Source organism: Triturus cristatus, chromosome 8 (assembly GCF_964204655.1).
Source record: "Triturus cristatus chromosome 8, aTriCri1.1, whole genome shotgun sequence".
NCBI lineage: Eukaryota > Metazoa > Chordata > Amphibia > Caudata > Salamandridae > Triturus > Triturus cristatus.
Window position 1 is genome coordinate 1,575,382,978 of NC_140591.1, and position 19,358 is coordinate 1,575,402,335.

General features: G+C 41.2%; 1 protein-coding gene across 3 annotated transcripts in view; it reads left to right on the forward strand.

The window, feature by feature from the left end:
* The window catches only part of LOC146806221 (glycolipid transfer protein-like), a 613,768-nt gene that overhangs the window by 492,919 nt on the left and 101,491 nt on the right, over positions 1 to 19,358 (forward strand). For all 3 annotated transcript variants that reach the window (XR_014967984.1, XR_014967983.1, XM_085623480.1), the window contains one exon: positions 17,724 to 17,864. Coding sequence is in view for 1 of the 3 variants with exons in the window: in XM_085623480.1 (XP_085479606.1) it covers positions 17,724 to 17,864 (141 nt within the window). In the remaining 2 variants the exon portion in view is untranslated. The remainder of the gene's footprint in view (positions 1 to 17,723; positions 17,865 to 19,358) is intronic.

Below are 19,358 nucleotides of genomic sequence, written 5' to 3' on the forward strand. Positions count from 1 at the left end.
GTACACGTCAGGGATGTCCTCTTTCCCCATTACTTTTCTTGTTATGTTTAGAACCCTTCCTGGTACGTATTACAAATCCCATCAAATTAAACTGTCTGCTTATGCAGATGATGTTCTTATTTATATGTCCAATCCTGTCTCTTCCTTGCCCCCCTTTTTACAGGAAATCTCGGCCTTCTCTAAGGTGTCGAGCTACAAATTAAATTTCTCTAAGACCAAGATTTTACCCTTAAATTCTTCTTGCTATAGACATATGTTTGATTCAACCAATTTTACATGGTGTCCTCAAACAATTAAATATCTAGGCACCTGGTTCTCTTCTAATATTCGTGATACATTATCCAATAACTTTACTGCTTTGAAACGTAAAATTACCACTTTGTTAACCCTTTGGTCACCTTTATTTTTATCATGGTGGGGCAGGCTTGACACAATTAAAATGATGATTGTTCCCCAGATACTGTTCATATTGTCTATGTTACCATTCTCAATCCCTAAATATTATTTTACCCAGATTAATTTGCTGTGTACTAAATTTCTATGGAATAATAAGAATGCACGTATTGCTATGTCCAAGTTGCTTCGACCCAAGAACGAGGGGGTGTAAGATTTCCTGATTTTAAATGATACCATAATGCTTTTCTGATCTGTCAATTTTATGCTTTGTCCAAAGACTACCAAGATTTACCCAAACCTTCCTGGGTCAGTGTTGAATGCTTATTGTTAAATGATTTTTCAGTACAAGATACTGTTTACATGACTAATTGTTCTTTTCACTCCAAATACCCAATTCTGAAACATTCTAAATTTCTGTTGCATACACTTGTCTTTAAGAATTTTGATAAATATAAATTTTTTCTAGCTTCATCCCTATGTTTTAATAAATATATCAAATTTCGTTACAAATCATTCTATTACAAACAGTGGAAAGAAAAGGGTCTTTTTTATGTCACTCAAATGATTGTTAATAATGTGGTTTTATCTTTCCGTCAGTTGCAAGAGACTTTTCACTTACCTGATTCCTGTCTTCAGCAGTATAACACTTTAGCCCCAATACTATAGGGATGTATAGAGAATTTCCTCTCTCAACCAATTCCTATTTCTTTTACTCCTGACACTCCCTTATATCTTCTGATACTATTCCTAGTGGCTCTTGTATCTATAAAACTTTATCTACTCCTGTTAACACACAAAATAAATCAAATATTGAGCAAGAATGGGAACAGGATCTGTCTCAGATTTTGTCTGTTTCTCAATGGGATACGTTTTGGCAGAAATTCTTCAAGACATCCAAAGCTGCAAATATCACACAATCCTTATATTTTATTTATAATAGAGTTGTTATTACTCCCCTTCTCCTACATAAGTTCAACCATTCTGTCACATCATTGTGTTGGTCGTGTCTTACTGCTGAAGGCTCTTTAATACATTTACTGTTTTATTGTCCTAAGGTACATACTTTTTGGAAAGCTGTATGGTCAAAATGTATATTGATTTTTTCTTATAAGCTCCAATTTAATATTCACAATGTATTTTTAGGTACCTTGTCACCTGACTTTGATAAAATGTCTTCAAAATCAATTTTATTTGATTTATTCCTTGCTATGGCCTTTAAGGTTATACTAACTTGTTGGAAAGACAACTCTAAATTATCCTTTTTGCTGTGGTGGAATGTAATATGTGATGAACACAGAATTGCTTCTGTACCCCACACTTCTATCCACTTACAAATTAAATCTGATCTATTATGGCTACCTTTTACTACTTTTCTATCATCGTAATCTTAAATCTTTATCATTCTTTTCTCCCTCAATAGTTTTGTATTCTCTCCTCTTTCTTTCTTTTCTTTTTCTCTCTCTTTTTCTTTTCTCTTTCTTCCTTCTCTGTTTCTCTTTTTCTTTTCCCTTTCTTTTATTCTTTTTTCAAAACATTTTTTTACATTATCCTCCTATTTATTATGTTCACTCTGGTTTTTTACACAGGTTCTTTATATGCCAATATAAGGCTCTACCCATTTTTATTATAATTTGTTTTATTTTTTTTGGTACGCATTGTTTCAGAACATTAATATAAGAGTTGTAATACTTTGTAACCTTTCCTCTATACATCACCTGCTTTACAGTTACTATTTATATCTACTTGTATAATTATATTTATACCGAACTGGACTAAGTATATTTGTATTCCTGTGTTCTTTAATTTCAATAAAAATTATTTAACAAAAATAAAATTGATTTGTGAAGCATTGAATGTACAACAAAAACTACATTGTGCCGATCGCCCAGAGGCTTCTGGTGTGGTGGAACAAATGAATGGTACTATAAAAAACTGTTTGGGAAAGATGTGTTTGGCCACAGGGTTGAAATGGCCTGATGTCTTGCCTCTTGTACTCATGACTATTAGATCAATTCCAGATAGAACTACAGGCTTGAGTCCCCATGAAATTATCATGGGAAGAGCAATGCGCCATGTATTCATACCAGTCAACAAGCTGTTGCCTATATCTGATGACTGGTGTTGGATTACTGTAAGCGGCTGGCTGACGCAGTTCATTCTGTGTTTCATCAGATTGGAGCGGATGCCATCACCCTTGAAACGAAGCAAGCTCATGATCTGAGCCCAGGAGACTGGGTGAGAATTAAAGTACACAGAAGAAAGAACTGTCTGGTCCCACGTTGGGGAAAACCATGATTTTGACTACAACGACAGCTGTAAAGTGTGCTGGGATCAAGAATCGGATCCATGCCAGTCATACATTGAGAACCCCAAATCCATTGGATAGCCAAGAACGAGAATATTATGATGAGTCAGAAAGTAGCTCTGAATCAGATGCTGAAGAAGTGATAACTAGAGAAAATCCTGAAAGGGGGGAGTTAGAGCCAAGCTTGATCATTGCCCCAGAGAATACGATTACAGATTTCTGATACCAGCTCAGATTCAGAGACTGAAGAAATACCAGTATGCTTGGGAAAAGAAACAAAAATCCGATTGGCCACACTCTGCTAGTCCTACCAGCGTGTTACCCCAAAGAATTGTGGTCCATGAAGTAGCGTCGGCGGGTACGCCTATGCCAAAAGTTTAAAATGAAAATGAGTGTCGCGTTAGCCATCCCTGGACACGTGTTTCGAGGTAGTTGCCTCTCGTCAGCAGGGAGTAGGTATGTGTGTAGGGTTGCTGCGTAGGCTGCCAAAAAATATTATCAGGTAAAGTACCACTCAAGGCGCGCAGGTGCGTAGCCATGGGCTCGTCAGCCCCACCGGCTCAAGGGAGCCTGAATATAAACAAAAATCCGATTGGCCGCACTCTGCTAGTCCTACCAGCGTGTTACCCCAAAGAATTGTGGTCCATGAAGTAGCGTCGGCGGGTACGCCTATGCCAAAAGTTTAAAATGAAAATGAGTGTCGCGTTAGCCATCCCTGGACACGTGTTTCGAGGTAGTTGCCTCTCGTCAGCAGGGTGTAGGTATGCGTGTAGGGTTGCTGCGTAGGCTGCCAAAAAATATTATCAGGTAAAGTACCACTCAAGGCGCGCAGGTGCATAGCCATGGGCTCGTCAGCCCCACCGGCTCAAGGGAGCCTGAATATAAACAAAAATCCGATTGGCCGCACTCTGCTAGTCCTACCAGCGTGTTACCCCAAAGAATTGTGGTCCATGAAGTAGCGTCGGCGGGTACGCCTATGCCAAAAGTTTAAAATGAAAATGAGTGTCGCGTTAGCCATCCCTGGACACGTGTTTCGAGGTAGTTGCCTCTCGTCAGCAGGGAGTAGGTATGTGTGTAGGGTTGCTGCGTAGGCTGCCAAAAAATATTATCAGGTAAAGTACCACTCAAGGCGCGCAGGTGCGTAGCCATGGGCTCGTCAGCCCCACCGGCTCAAGGGAGCCTGAATATAAACAATAATCCGATTGGCCGCACTCTGCTAGTCTTACCATCGTGTTACCCCAAAGAATTGTGGTCCATGAAGTAGCGTCGGCGGGTACGCCTATGCCAAAAGTTTAAAATGAAAATGAGTGTCGCGTTAGCCATCCCTGGACACGTGTTTCGAGGTAGTTGCCTCTCGTCAGCAGGGAGTAGGTATGTGTGTAGGGTTGCTGCGTAGGCTGCCAAAAAATATTATCAGGTAAAGTACCACTCAAGGCGCGCAGGTGCGTAGCCATGGGCTCGTCAGCCCCACCGGCTCAAGGGAGCCTGAATATAAACAAAAATCCGATTGGCCGCACTCTGCTAGTCCTACCAGCGTGTTACCCCAAAGAATTGTGGTCCATGAAGTAGCGTCGGCGGCTACGCCTATGCCAAAAGTTTAAAATGAAAATGAGTGTCGGGTTAGCCATCCCTGGACACGTGTTTCGAGGTAGTTGCTTCTCGTCAGCAGGGAGTAGGTATGTGTGTAGGGTTGCTGCGTAGGCTGCCAAAAAATATTATCAGGTAAAGTACCACTCAAGGCGCGCAGATGCGTAGCCATGGGCTCGTCAGCCCCACCGGCTCAAGGGAGCCTGAATATAAACAAAAATCCGATTGGCTGCACTCTGCTAGTCCTACCAGCGTGTTACCCCAAAGAATTGTGGTCCATGAAGTAGCGTCGGCGGGTACGCCTATGCCAAAAGTTTAAAATGAAAATGAGTGTCGCGTTAGCCATCCCTGGACTCGTGTTTCGAGGTAGTTGCCTCTCGTCAGCAGGGAGTAGGTATGTGTGTAGGGTTGCTGCGTAGGCTGCCAAAAAATATTATCAGGTAAAGTACCACTCAAGGCGCGCAGGTGCGTAGCCATGGGCTCGTCAGCCCCACTGGCTCAAGGGAGCCTGAATATAAACAAAAATCTGATTGGCCGCACTCTGCTAGTCCTACCAGCGTGTTACCCCAAAGAATTGTGGTCCATGAAGTAGCGTCGGCGGGTACGCCTATGCCAAAAGTTTAAAATGAAAATGAGTGTCACGTTAGCCATCCCTGGACATGTGTTTCGAGGTAGTTGCCTCTCGTCAGCAGGGAGTAGGTATGTGTGTAGGGTTGCTGCGTAGGCTGCCAAAAAATATTATTAGGTAAAGTACCACTCAAGGCGCGCAGGTGCGTAGCCATGGGCTCGTCAGCCCCACCGGCTCAAGGGAGCCTGAATATAAACAAAAGAAAAGAAAGAAAGAAGCAGTGAAGGGACAATCAGAGAAATTATTGATAAAGAAATTATTGATGAGAAACTGAGAGAAATTCCACCTGAAATAACAAAAGTAGATGAACAGGTGCAAGATACAGAAAGAGAGGGAAAGATTCTTGCGGTAGACCCCCGAGGAGTTGTAGGGAATTCTAACATCCAGTTAGAGGAAGGGACAGATAGTCAGCAGGAAGATATTGTGCAAGAAACACGAGGAGGGACAGAAGCAGGGGAAATAAAAGAAGTGGTAGAAAAAGGAATAACTGAAAGTAAAGAGCAAGTTGAAACAGAAACTGAAGAAAGTGATGGGGAAGTACCAGAAGGACGAGTCCTAAGAAAAAGAGCATGGAGAGCTGAAAAGAATGATGAAGGAAATAAACCGAAAAGACCAGCAAGAAATTAAATCTGGCCTAACAAGATAAAGAGATTATGATATTGATTGACATGAGTGAATTCATCAAGAGCAGAACAGGTGAAAGAAGTGTCAAGCCAAGAAAAGTCGAAAAATTAGTCAATAGTTACAACAGAGGAAAACAAAAGAACAAGAAAACCCAACCAGAAGAATAAGTAGCCAGAATGGACATACGTGGCCCTGCCTGAAATAAAAGAAGAGGCGGATAGCCAAGGAAACCCAGAGGTGACTGTACCAGAAGTGGTTGAGGAAGACAAAGAATCGAAAATCCTGAGAGTTATCTTGTCCGATATTGGAGAAGAGACGGATGTTCAGGAAGTTCTGTATCAAGATTATGAGAGAAAAGTGAAAGACGATCAAATGCCAAACTGAAAAAGACAAAAGTGCTGCTAATGGAAAGAAAATAGAATACAAAAAAAGACAAAACTGGTAGAACCAAGTAGGTGCTTAGAGCCTTGGATTAGATAAAACTAGTTGTGAAGTAGAAGAGGCTAAGTTAAAAGACACTGATCATTTTACGAAAATGGCAAACACAGGAAGTAGTAAAGCTAAATGTACGTTCCTTAGAAGGTGGTTTAAAATGTGTTGTTGTTGTACTGGATTACTAATGCTTTTGAGGAGTGTATTAGCATTGATGATTTCATTTAAGACTAATATAGACACAATAGAAGGACATAGTGATAATAAGACTAATATAGAGAAGATTCAGAAAGTATATCCAACTAAATAGATAGAAAATATCTGCATAAAGACAGGTCTATAAATGAATTCTCTAACAATGTGTTTAATATGTAAAGACAATGGACGTGAGAGAATGCTATGTGTGCATGCAGTTACCTCCATCTGTATTGGAGGGAGTGACTTACCATCACCTCCCCGTAACTTATGGAATAACATGTAGTGTGATAGCTAGTTTGTTTTATAAAACAGGTAAATTAGAATATTATTTTTCAGATGTAGATAACATATTTTCACAAGTTCCTGCAATTAACAAGTTGAATAAAGTAAAGCCTGCAAAGGTGTTAGGTGATTTTTTCTTAGAAACAAAGGAACCAACATTAGAATACATATGATTATTTTAAAGAAAGAAGAAAATATGTTTTTGGATATGGTTGAAGAAAGGAGATTGAAAAGGCAAAAGAAAGTATCTGAGGGAACGGAGGAGAAAACAGTCTGGGATGTTGAAATGGAAAAACACTTGAAGGGAGAAGCTAGTCCAACTATGGCTTTAGATTGGCCCCAGAAAGGGAAGTTGTGTATTAGAAGGAATCAAACTGCGTATGGTAATTGTTTTGTAGATAATAGTGAGTGCAATGATACATATCGAATCATGGGTGGATGATTTAAAGGAGGAAATGATCCAGTTTTTCATCGGTTATATTTTATCTGCGGGAATAAGGCATACTATTGTTTGCCAGACCATTTGTATGACACATGTTATGTAGGTCTGGTCTTACCAAAGATATTCCACATGGGAAGAGGAGAAGATGGTGTACATAATTTAGGTAGTCATTTAGCACGTAGAAAGAGAGAATCTTGGTCAGAAATTGTAGGAGACATATTAGGGGCATTGATACCAGCAGTGGGAATATCTCTGAATGCACAAAAAATTAGAAAACTATCAACAGTAGTGGATGGCTTGTCAACAAGCACCGCTGGAGGATTTTGTTGATGAATACAGAAATGGTTGCCATGCGTGCCATGGTAATGCAAAATTGACTTGCCGATGATATATTATTGGCAAAAGAGGGTGGAGTCTGTGGAATGCTGAAAGTTCAACATTGTTGTACTTACATTCCAGACGAAAGTAAAGATCTGAAAATTTACATTAAAAGTATAACTGAATTGCATGAGGAAATTACACCACTGGAGGTTGAAAGTGTTTGGGAGAAAATTGGGAAGAAACTTTCTTCTATTAAAAATTTCCTGATAAACTTAGGTAGTACCTTTATAGGTAGAATCTTATTTCCATTAACCTGTGTGATTTTTATAGTATTAATTCTAAGATTAGTTTGTATGTGTCATAAAAGGAAGAAAATACAGAAAAAGCTAAAAGGTGAACATGTGAAAAGAAGACAGGATAAGAGACAAACAAGTGAATTTGAAGAAATAGAATTAGAAGAGATGAAAGAAAGCATGTATAAAACAGCTAGACGAGAAGAAACTGGGGAAACAGAGATGTAAATTAACAAAAGAATTAATATCACTTTCTTGAGAAATTCATACAAAATTTTATTGTGTGGTGACAAAATCACCAAAGGGGGGATTGATGGAGCGGGTAGTACAAAATTTTGTATACCTCCCCCATTTTAGTATAAAAATACTAATTCAATAATCTATTAATTATAATATTATTAAATGAGTTTTGCATGAATATTAAACCAACATTACTAAATTACACGTGGGATTGCATATTGCATGGCTAAATAACCTTATGACTAAAATCCGTACACATACTAACAGTAGTATATAAATTGAATAGAATATTGTATGATATATGTTGCTTTGTGATGTCTTTGTAATGTTGCCCAAGAAGACACCGTAAAAGGGTGAATATAAATGCTTTAAAATGTTGCTATACAAGCACACAGAGGGATTAGTGAGGGGTTAACATTAGATGTATTATTTCTATGCATTAATTACTCTTTTGTGTTTGTTTCGCTTAAGTTGGCGTTTGGGCCTAATTCTCAAAATGGCCGCCGACGTGACACAACGAAGTGGCCACTGTCCCACGAGGCACAGAGCGAACAGAGCATACGCAACAAAGATGACTGCAGCCTCTGCATGACCCGTAACCTACTGTACTAAGGCAAGGCCACGGTGGGAAGACATCCAAGTGACAAGACAATGAACATCCATAAAACCAGTATGGACTGAACCTGTGACATCACCCCTTGAACTGCACCAATATTAAAAAATTACTCTATCGAACGATCCTAACCAGCCAATCACGACCGTATTGGAATTACAAAATGTATCTTTTTGCTTTGACTTCATTATAAAAATGCGCGGTAGAATAGAGAGGAGGTAGATGCTTTTTTGAGATGCTTTTCCCGATACTATGCTACGCTGTCGATGACAACGACGACGACGGTGACTTTATGCAACTTAGGATGACTGCTGCGTTTCCCTGAATCCTAGACGATCTCGATGATGCCCAATTGCTGATGACTGCGAACTTTCCTAATTCTATGGGCACTGACAGATGCTTGCACGTCTCTGGTCTATGCCGTTCTATTGAGACTGTAGCGTGCTGAGCAGAGAAATCGGAACTTCGACAACTAACTGCGATATGAATCAATGACTTAGAAGACTCCGATTAGCCAGATTAGGTAAATATGATGTTCTGCACTATATTTGAAAATTGATATAAATAACTTTTCCAGAAATCTAGATAAACAGATATTGATTAACTTGAAATGAGTTTGTGGTTTATTGAGAAAGGTAAGATTACAATCTTGAATGTGTTTTAGCTGGTTCTAAATCACCGTCAACCAATCCAACTATTTGGTCCATTGACCACGTGGAGGGAGTGCCTTGATGTTCAGGATTAAGGATCTGTAGGCAGAAGTTTATGATGTATATTTTGTAAATTAACTTTCTTTCCCTATAGGTTATAAGGTGTTTCCCCGACATGTTGAGCGCTTGAACCGCTCATCCTTCCAACTGTGTGCATACTGGGTGAATGGTAAGTGTGTGAGTGTTGGTGTTATGGGCCCCACCAATGAATGCGTGTGTGAATAAGTTAGGTTGACGACTGGTCTGCTGAAGGGAGGATATCGGTGTGGGTTATGGTTTCCCCGTTACCAGGGTTTCGGCTCTGCTTCACTGGCAATGCCAGCACGGACTAAGAGGGTGCCGGAGATCCCTAGCCAGGACAGGAGGTCGTGACGATCATTTCCGTGGCCTATTGACATTCCTACAGCTGCGCTCACTGATCTGTTATATGGCTGTTGTCCTGACACCGACTGTAGTTTATCACTCAAGTCACAGCTACCAGGGCACGCCAGCGTTTGTACATTTATTATCGTTATGAGAAATGAAGGGTCAGGCGTGGTAGGAAGATGGCGGCGACATGCACACACATGCTGTTGACCTTTCAAAAGGAAAACTAGGACGGGGACAAAACATTTATTTTTGAAGTGTGAGTTGGTATGTGCTCATGTCTTTCTACATTTCCTTGATATGTCCGAATGGTACTTTCTACTGATTTTGACAGTTTCATTAATGATATTTTGGGCATGTTTACTAAGCGCGGATAGCTGTAGCTGCGGCGCTGTAGGGGCTTCTATATTTCTGTGCCATTGCAATACTGAACTTTGTAGTGACTTTTATTGTTTACTTCATACTATTTCTGGGGCATTCACTAAGTGCATGTAGCTGTAGCTCTGGCGCTGCAGGGGCACTGTACGCGGAGGTACTGTTCTTTAAACAACCGCAAACCTGTGTCTACTGTACCTTATGTTTAGACAAGGCTTCCTGGCGCTGCATCTCCAACTTGAATGAAAAGCGTGATTTGGAAAATATCAGCTGGTTGTAATTTTACATTCCCCTGCAGAAAAGTTCACTGCTGCATTCCTCTTCTCGAAGTTCTTCCAACAATAGAACACAAGTCTAAACTATTTCCACCCACTGCACCATCTCTTCCTCTCGAACATGTGCTCGTACTGCATGCATTCATTTGGCCTGTTCTAGAGTATTTTGCATTCAGTTTTACATTACAATAAAACCAAAGCAAAAATTAGAGCTTGCTCTGGAGATTAGTGTCTCAGATATTAGGCGTGCTTTTTGGCTGGATGATGTCACTTTTTGAAAAAGAAATTAGCCATTGAATAAGGTGACAATTAGCAGAGGCACACTTTTCTTAAGGCCTATTTCCCAGCAGTTGGGTGTTACCAGGGTTCACACACAATTTGTCAGGACACAATTGGGCTATGGCACAAACCAAAATGGTGGTTTCACCGAGATACCACCTGTTCCAAAGTAAGTATGGACTTGTGTGATTGGTTTTGTGCTCTTTTTATTCATATAGATTTATAGAGTGAATGAATCCCCAAATTTTGTTCTAGACGTCATATATGTAAAAAAGTTGCGTACGCGTTTGCGGTTGTCTTTTCTTCTATATTTGAAGATGGTACGTGTGGTGAGAAGAGCCCTCACCTTGACTTTTAACTTTGCTCTTATTTCAAATATTTTACCTGTGGGGAAAAAAAACTCGCTTTTAATGTTCTTAGTAGACCTGGCACTTCCGTTTTTCTCAATATTTTACTGTTCGCATTGTAATTGAGGGGATATTTGCTTTTTTGCACTTCATTTTCAGGGATTGTTTTTTCTGTGTCCTTCTTTTTTGCTTGTCACCGCTTCCCCGGTCCAACGCTGGCCTTGCTGCCGTTCGATTGGAGGGAAGCGGACACCCCCCCTTTCTCCAGCATATCGGCCTCTTAGTTTCTTTCATTTCCAGAGAGGGCGGGGATTGGAGTTTTACGCGCCCGGCCAGCAATTTAAGCTGATGCTGGGTCGGACGCGCAGCGGTACGTGCGGTGAGAAGAGCCCTCACCTTGACTTTTAACTATGCTCTTATTTCAAATATCTTACCTGTGGGGAAAAAAAACTTGCTTTTAATGTTCTTAGTAGACCTGGCACTTCCGTTTTTCTCACTATTTTACTGTTCGCATTGTAATTGAGGGGATATTTGCTTTTTTGCACATCATTTTCAGGGATTGTTTTTTCTGTGTCCTTTTTTGCTTGTCTCCGCTTCCCCGGTCCAACGCCGGCCTTGCTGCCGTTCGATTGGAGGGAAGCGGACACACCTCCTTTCGTCAGCCTGTCGGCCTCTTAGTTTCTTTCATTTTCCGAGAGGGCGGGGATTGGAGTTTTTCGCGCCCGGCCAGCTATTTAAGCTCATGCTGGGTCAGACGCGCAGCGGATGCGCGCAGCGGGCGCGCCAAAGGCAAGCCCGTCTGAGCCCGTCCACACCAAGGCCGTGACAAGAGTGGGAAATGCTGCCCTTTCAGCGCTAAAAGCAGTAAAAACAATATATACCTCGGAGACTTTGAGAACTTTCAATAATAGGGATAATTGTAAATGTCTCATCCCACCGGAATCAATCTTTGGGGCTTGCTCCTGCTATAAGTGCAGGATTAATCTTCCCTTTGAGATGTCTATTGTCAAAAATATTAATAAATCTAGTCCTGTTTGAACTAGTGGCCATGGTCAGCTTAAAGGAGGCCTGATCAATGCCAGATCTATGTGTAAACATAGTCAAGATGTTAGAGATCTTATTTCAGATCACCAACTAGATTTGTTGTTCATCACTGAAACATGGTTAAAAGACTGGAGCAGCCAGGATGTTGTTGACTCTGTCCCACCCGGCTACTCGATATACAGGAAAGATCGAATGGTAGGCAGAGGGGGGGGGCTGGCCATTATTTTACGAGACACATTTTCCTGCACCTATTTTGAGTCTTGGATTTTGCCTCTCCCTCAATGGTGCCACATCGTGTTTTTCAGGAGCTCTTATCTACCTACCACCAGGCAAAATTTCTGCTTTTATAGAGTCACTTGCTGACTCTTTGAGTTATCTTTTAATCAAATATGCAAATTTCACACTCTTAGGCGATTTTAACCTTCATTTAGAAGCTAGTCCTGATCCAGGTACAGATAATTTTCTCCAAATTTTAGATCTGTTCTTGTTACAACAACTAGTGAGGGGACCAACACACCTGGCGGGGCACACCTTAGATGGGGTTTGTTCTAATTTGGCCCGTTTATCGGCTGATACCCCTTCTCCCCAGGTATGGTCTGACCATTTCTTCGTCCCTCTTATGCTCAGGGTGCCCCAGAAGTCTTATCTGGAGAAGCCCCCTAACGAATTCCAACTGGGCACATATTGTCGGTAATCCTAATCTAGCGACCTTGGCGCAGGCCCACATGCCTGCTTTGACAGGAAACACAGAATTAGATTCATGTCTATTTCAGTCCTGGATATCCTAAGTATGTAATATACTTTCCCCCCAGGAGAAGCGGAATAAGCCTAAAACACCAAAAATTTTAAAAGCCCCTTGGTTCACGCCCTTGGTGGCCCAAGCACACTTGCTTTGCAAACAGTATGAGCGACAATGGAGAAAGTCCTATAATGATGAACAAAAAATAGTGTTTAAAAACAACAGATTAAACTGGCAAAAAAAGAATATTTTACTAATAAAATAATTTCAGCTAAGGATGATCAGAAAACCATCTTTTCAATAGTGAAGTCATATACAAATCCCAAAGCGGAACAGAAGGAACTTCCAGCCTCGCAGAAATTGTTAGATAGTATTTCACTATTTTTTTAGGAAAAAATTCAAAAAATTCAAAGAGATTTTCCGGACTCCCCTATTTATAATCAGGAAACATCTCCTGATCCTCTTTTGGTGGAAAGCTCTGTCTCTATTTGTACCTTTGAATCAGTCCCATTGGAGCTGACTCGTGCGGCAATTATAAGTTGTAAATCAGGCTCACCATTGGATGCCTGCCCCCCAATGATTCTTCATAACATTCTAGAGACAGTGAATCCTACTATAAATCATATAGTTAACTCCTCTCTAAGGACAGGCATTGTACCAGACGAATGGAAGCTCGCGCTGGTAAAACCATAAAAAAAGAAACAAAATATTGACCCGCTGGTACTGTCAAACCTTCGTCCGATTTCTCTCCTTCCCCTGTTATGAAAAATAATTGAGAAATTTGTCCATAAGGAACCAACTAAGTTTATTGAAGAGCAACAAATCCTCCATCCACAACAATCTGGATTTCGCCCAAAACACTCTACTGAATCGGGTCTCATGGAAATATCTGATATTCTTAAAATGATTGCCGATAAAGGTAAGAAAGCGGTCCTGATTCTTTTAGACTTGTCGGCCGAATTCGACACCATTTCCCACGATCTCCTCTTGAAGCGTCTCGAATGCAGCGGCATTTCCGGTACGTATTGGGATGGATTAAGTTGTTCCTTTCTAACCGGAGACAAGCAGTTACTTTAGGTACATTCCTCTCTATCGAACGCAACCTTACGGCAGGGGTCCCTCAAGGGTCTTTAAGTTCCTTATTATTCAATATATATATGACCCCACTTATCTCTTTGATTGGATCTTTTGGGATAGAGGTCACCTCATATGCAGATGACACCCAGATGATCCTCTCAATAGATAATGGTTCCGTTGATGCTGAGTCTAATTTTAAAAGTTGTTTGACTGCTGTTCTTTGGTGGATGAGGAATAATCAGTTAAAATGTAACACGGACAAAACCAAAATTCTCCAGATAGGGAAAAATGTCATCTTTCAGCCTTCTAAATGGTGGCCTGAAGGTGTTACCCCTCCGCCAGATGTGGTAGAAGTTGTCAGGAACTTGGGGGTTCAATTTGATACCTCACTTTCCTTTCTACCCCATGCTAAGGCAGTGGCAGGAACCTGCTTCAGACTGATTAAATCTTTTTTTAAAAAAATCTAATTCCTCCCTTTGGCAGCAAGGAAATCAGTGGCTGTGGCCTTGATACTTTCGTGCCTAGATTATTGTAATGGTCTCCTGGTAGGAGTTAATAAAGCCATCTTAAAGAAATTGCAGGCCGTGCAGCATGCAGCAGCACGGCTAGTGCTTAAACTTCCAAGACGATCTTCAGCCTCTGCTGCCTTGAATAGTCTGCATTGGCTTCCGGTGCATAAGAGAATCCTTTTTAAGATTCTCTTGATCACCTTTAGAGCTAAGCTTAAGGTGGGACCCAAATACCTGATGGCACGTTTTGTCCCATACACTACAATAAGACCTCTCAGGTCTTCCTCAGCAAATTTGCTTAAACTCCCCAATGTTAGATACAAATTGAAAGGAGGTAAGGCTGTGGCTTATCTGGGTGCCAAAGCTAGGAATCTGCTCCCTTCCCATCTTAGGGTATGCAATACTGAATCTGTTTTAAGGGAGGCTTTGAAGACCTGGGTTTTCAGTGCCTTTGATGAATTCTGTCTAGCTTTGATTTAATTTCATATAGGGCTCATGCTCACCGCCAATCCAGCGCCAGGATACTCCTCATGGAGTGATAGTCGCGCTTTACAACTACTTTTTCAACTCAACTCAACTCAACTTGTGCAGGGACAAAGAACAGCCGACACGTGTTTCACCCAGGGGCCAACAGGCCAGGGCTTTCTCAAGGCTGATTAGGAGAATGAAATGATAAAAGAAAATGACATGTCATAGGGTAGTAAACGTAGAGAAAGGAGTCAAAAGGTAAGTCAAACACAGGTGAAGAGAGGGGAGAGAGAACAGGGAATGTACAGAAAGAAATGGTTAGTGAAAAAGAGGGAGAGAGGTTTGAGGAATTATGAGTGACACCCAAAAGAACATATTGTGTGTGAAAATATGATTAAAAGGAGAAAAAGATAAAATGCAGACGAAAATATTTAGGTCATCTCAAAAAGGAGACACAAGTGAGCAATTCAATACACACATTAGTGAAAATGAAAAACGGAAAAACGGAAAAGGCCCTCTAGTGGGTACATAAATACAGAGAAACAAAACCACATTAAAGTCATGTTCAATTTTGTCACAAGTAAACAAAATCACATTTAAGTCATGTCCAGTTTTGTCACAAGAAGGTAACCAATTACACAAAAATTATACTCAAGTAGGTACATGGGAACAGGGAAAATATGCGTACATCAAGGTTGCAAAGTGACATATTTTGCGTATGCGTGTATGGTACAAGTGAGCATGCGTGGTACCTTACATAAAATAATTCAACATGAAGAACCTCTTTCTAATGGTCATTGCCCACAAAATGCGAAATATGTGCGGGCATAGTGAAGGAAGTACAGAACCATAATGACAAATAGAAAATATGTTCTTTTTAAACGGCATTGTTGAATTCAACTTACTAGAATAATCTGTTAGTTGGTTGTATTACAATCTGTGAAGTTTAGAGATCAGTGTGTCAGGGAAAAAGGCGAGAAAGGATCGCAAAGACAGCCAAACACCAATAGGATATGTCAAAGAGAAAATTGGAAAGTATGAGCCCTATAAGGTCAGATAACATGCAGAGAACAAAGATGGTATAGGTTGTAGGCGTAAGGTAATAAACGGACCGCATAGGTTAAAATCAAAGTGAGTGTGACCTTGTGAGCTTATTTTAGCTAGGAGCGACGGTGGTACAATTAAAAGTAAAAGTGACCTAAGCGGGAAAAAAAATCTGCATGATACATATGCAAAGCCCCACAACATGGGGGATGCGCCGTGAAGAAATGGAAAATGGGAGATGGTCCGAGCACTTACTATTATTAGTCCGAAGTAGTAGAAGGAACGTCTTCTGCAAAATGGGTATGCTCTGCTGTCTGAATGAGCTAAAGTGGCTCACGCAGGCCAGTCACTGCTCGCTAGTTTTCGTCATCCTCTTGTACTTAAATGAGCCTGTGCGAGCCGCTTTAGCTTATTCGTTTTTCATTTTCACTAATGTGTTTATTTGATTGCTCACTTGTGACTCATTTTTGACACGACCTAAATATTGTGTACGCATTTCATCCTTTTCTCATTTTAATCATATTATCACACACAATGTTCTTTTGGCTGTCACTCATAATTCCTCAAACCTCTCTCCCTCTTTTTCACTAACCATTTCTTTCCGAATATTCTCTGTTCTTTCTCCCCTCTCTTCACCTGTGTCTGACTTACCTTTTGATTCCTTTCTCTTCGATCACTACCCTATGACATGTCGTTTTCGTCTATTTTTATCATTTCATTCTCCTAATCAGCCTTGAGAAATCCCTGGCCCACTGGCCCCTGGGCAAAACACATTGGCAGTTCTTGTCCCTGCACATGTCTTCAAATAAAGAAGAAAAGACCACCACAAACGCTTACTCAACCATTTTACCTATATGACGTCTAGAACAAAATTTGGGGATTCATTTACCCCATAAATCTATATGAGCAAAAAGAGCACAAAACCAATCACACATGTCAATACTATTTCCCAGCTGCTTGTGTAGAAAAAAAAATATAACTTTTTATGAAAGCAATTTTCCTTAGGTCTATTTTAACCCCGTTATGCCCCTAATTACTGGCATTATTACAGTATAAAGAGCTATATTAAAACAAACATTTGCAATGGAATAGGTCTCGCGTTTGCGTGAGTTTTAGCTATTGACATCGTAAATAACAATGCCTTTTTTATTTTTGTTTTGAAAACTGCAAGCGGGTGCTTAAGCACACACTTTGTACTTATAGTCCTTGCTCAGGAGAAGCAAGGCTGACAGTAAAAGAGGTGCAGTTACTGCCAACCTTGCTTCTCATGAACAACTACTATAAGTACCAAGTGCTTGTTCACGAACAACTTGCAGGTTTTTTCAAAACACATAAATAAAAGGCATTGTCATTTACAATGCCAATAACTCAAACTCTTGCAAATGTGAGATCAGTTGGATTGCAAATGCTTTTTCTTTTTGCCAAAGTGGAACAGCATCATCAAAAGGCATTGGCAAAGCCAATGGGTCTGCGTTTGCATAGCCAGTATTCCTGCATTGCAAAACCTAGAGTAGATCTTCAAAGGTCCTCCATCTTACTGTTAGGTGTTATTGTTTCAGCTAACAGCCTCAAAGTTACAGTGAAGCTAGAATTTCTGGTTTTACCATGCTGTGTAAGTGTACCTTTATAAATCAATCTCTACAAACTTAAGTTCCACACTATGTGTGGCCTGTTTATTTCACTGGGTCAAGTAACCCTAACCATTTCTTTTAACAATGCAAGATGAACAGACCGAGTTTCCATCACTGATAAACCGGTCTACCCTGGTAAGTCCAATAAGACATCCCTGTTTACTATCCAGTAGTCCTTAAAGTTTGGTATCCCCACCATTTCTCTCTCCACTCTCGAAAATCCACATTTCTTCCGAGGTGTGGCCTTTGCTAGTGTAGGTCAAGGGCACTCTTAATGAGGGCCAAAATGCTGTAAATGACTGCTTGAGGCATTTGTTGTAATATAGGGGAAGCTTTGTGGTGTTACCATACTTTTATATGCGGTTAATGTTAGATGTTTGACATTTTGAGCATTGTTTGTTGTAGTTTAGTCCTTACAACACTTGTAGGTAGAAAGATCTGAACATAGCTATGTGCATTTCATAGTTCATAACCTATTTTTTCCATCTTTGCGAAAAGTTGATTGAAATGCAGATCGACAGAATCATAAATGGAGAAAGGGATGAAAACAACCCAAACCTAATTCGAGTCAATGCAACAAAAGCCAATGAAATGGCCTTGAAGAAATACCTCGGAAGGGTGGTGCAGGCACTTTTTAAAGTAAGTAGTCAGATTCTAGATTTTCTTTTGTTGCATCATTTACTAAAGTGGACCGCCATGTACTTTGCTTTTCATTGATATTCCCCAGTCCATTGTGACAACGTAATAATTACGTTTGCATAGTTATGATTCCTCTTATCATGTTTATCACATTTTAACTTACTTTAGTGTGTGGGTTAGCTGAGAGGCCATGGAGCACTGAACAGTAGTTATAAAAAATATACTTGGATTACATACAGTAACAAGAATTGTGTACTAAACAGGTGGTGATAGTGCCTCTGTAGTTATAGTTAGGTCAGAAAAGACTGACTTTGGAAAAAAAAAAAACTTGAACATGTCCGAGCCCAACACTAGATTGTGGAAGTATGAGCAGCATGTGAATCTACAGCACTACATGTCATAAACAGATGATTAAAGGGTGAGTAAAATTTTCCTTTTTGTTCCTTTTGAACTTATCATTGTACTGCTCCCTTCCCTACACTCTGCCTAGTAGCTACTGCCCCGAGCTCCTTGCTGCTGGCCATCAGACTCTCTGGTCAAAGGTTTGTGGCCCTACACCACCCACAGGCTTCCGCCTGCACCTCATCCCTGGTGATCTAGTGGTAGAGCATCTCTGCTCTGCTGCTGCACTGCCCTTTGTCTCTCTCTTCTGCCTTTCTCTAAATCTCTTCTGTCCTTTCACCTCTTTTACCTTTTGCCACTTTGCCTCTGTCGCTGCGATCACCTGAGGCCCTGTCCCCTAGAGTGCCACTTTCCTGTTCCTCACGTGTCCAGTCCCCTGCACACTACTTAATGGTGACCAATGCATGGCCGCGTGCAGTGGGCACAGAGCTGGAGCTCCAAAGACAAGCCTGAATGCGCCCATCCGCACCTGGACTGGGCCCAGCAAAGCAGACCCTGGTCCGCGGACCCGCCATGTCATGACACCTTCTCCCTCCACGCCTTCAACCCCGGACGCAACCCTGCCTGTTGCCTCACAATGCAGAACGACAGCCATGGCCACTTCTCTTGCCGCCTCTGCCACCACAACCTCACCCACTTTCAAACTCCAGCACCTCCCTTGGCTGGGTTGACCCACGCTAAAACCCGACCATTTCAGCTGCCTCTTTATCAGCACTCTGTCCCTCCACAAACATGCCTCAGAAATCTGGGACCTCCTCAACACCATCTCTCCTGACATCGCCTTCCTCATGGAAACCTGGATTCACCCCATCTTAGCCCTTTCATTGCCACCGCCATCCTAGTCAGATACAAGATCCCTTGCAAGGACTGCACCAACGAACCAGGAGGAGGCATCACTGTTAACATAAACACCCTCCCCCTGACCCCTCACTCAGACAAGCCAATGACCAGCATCTCCAGTTCCAGACCAACCACAACACCACCCTCCGTGGCACCCTTGTCTACACACCTCCTGGCCCCACCCGCCCTTCTCCCACTCTACCATCGACTTCATCTCACCCCAGGATCTCGCATCCACCAATTGCATCCTAC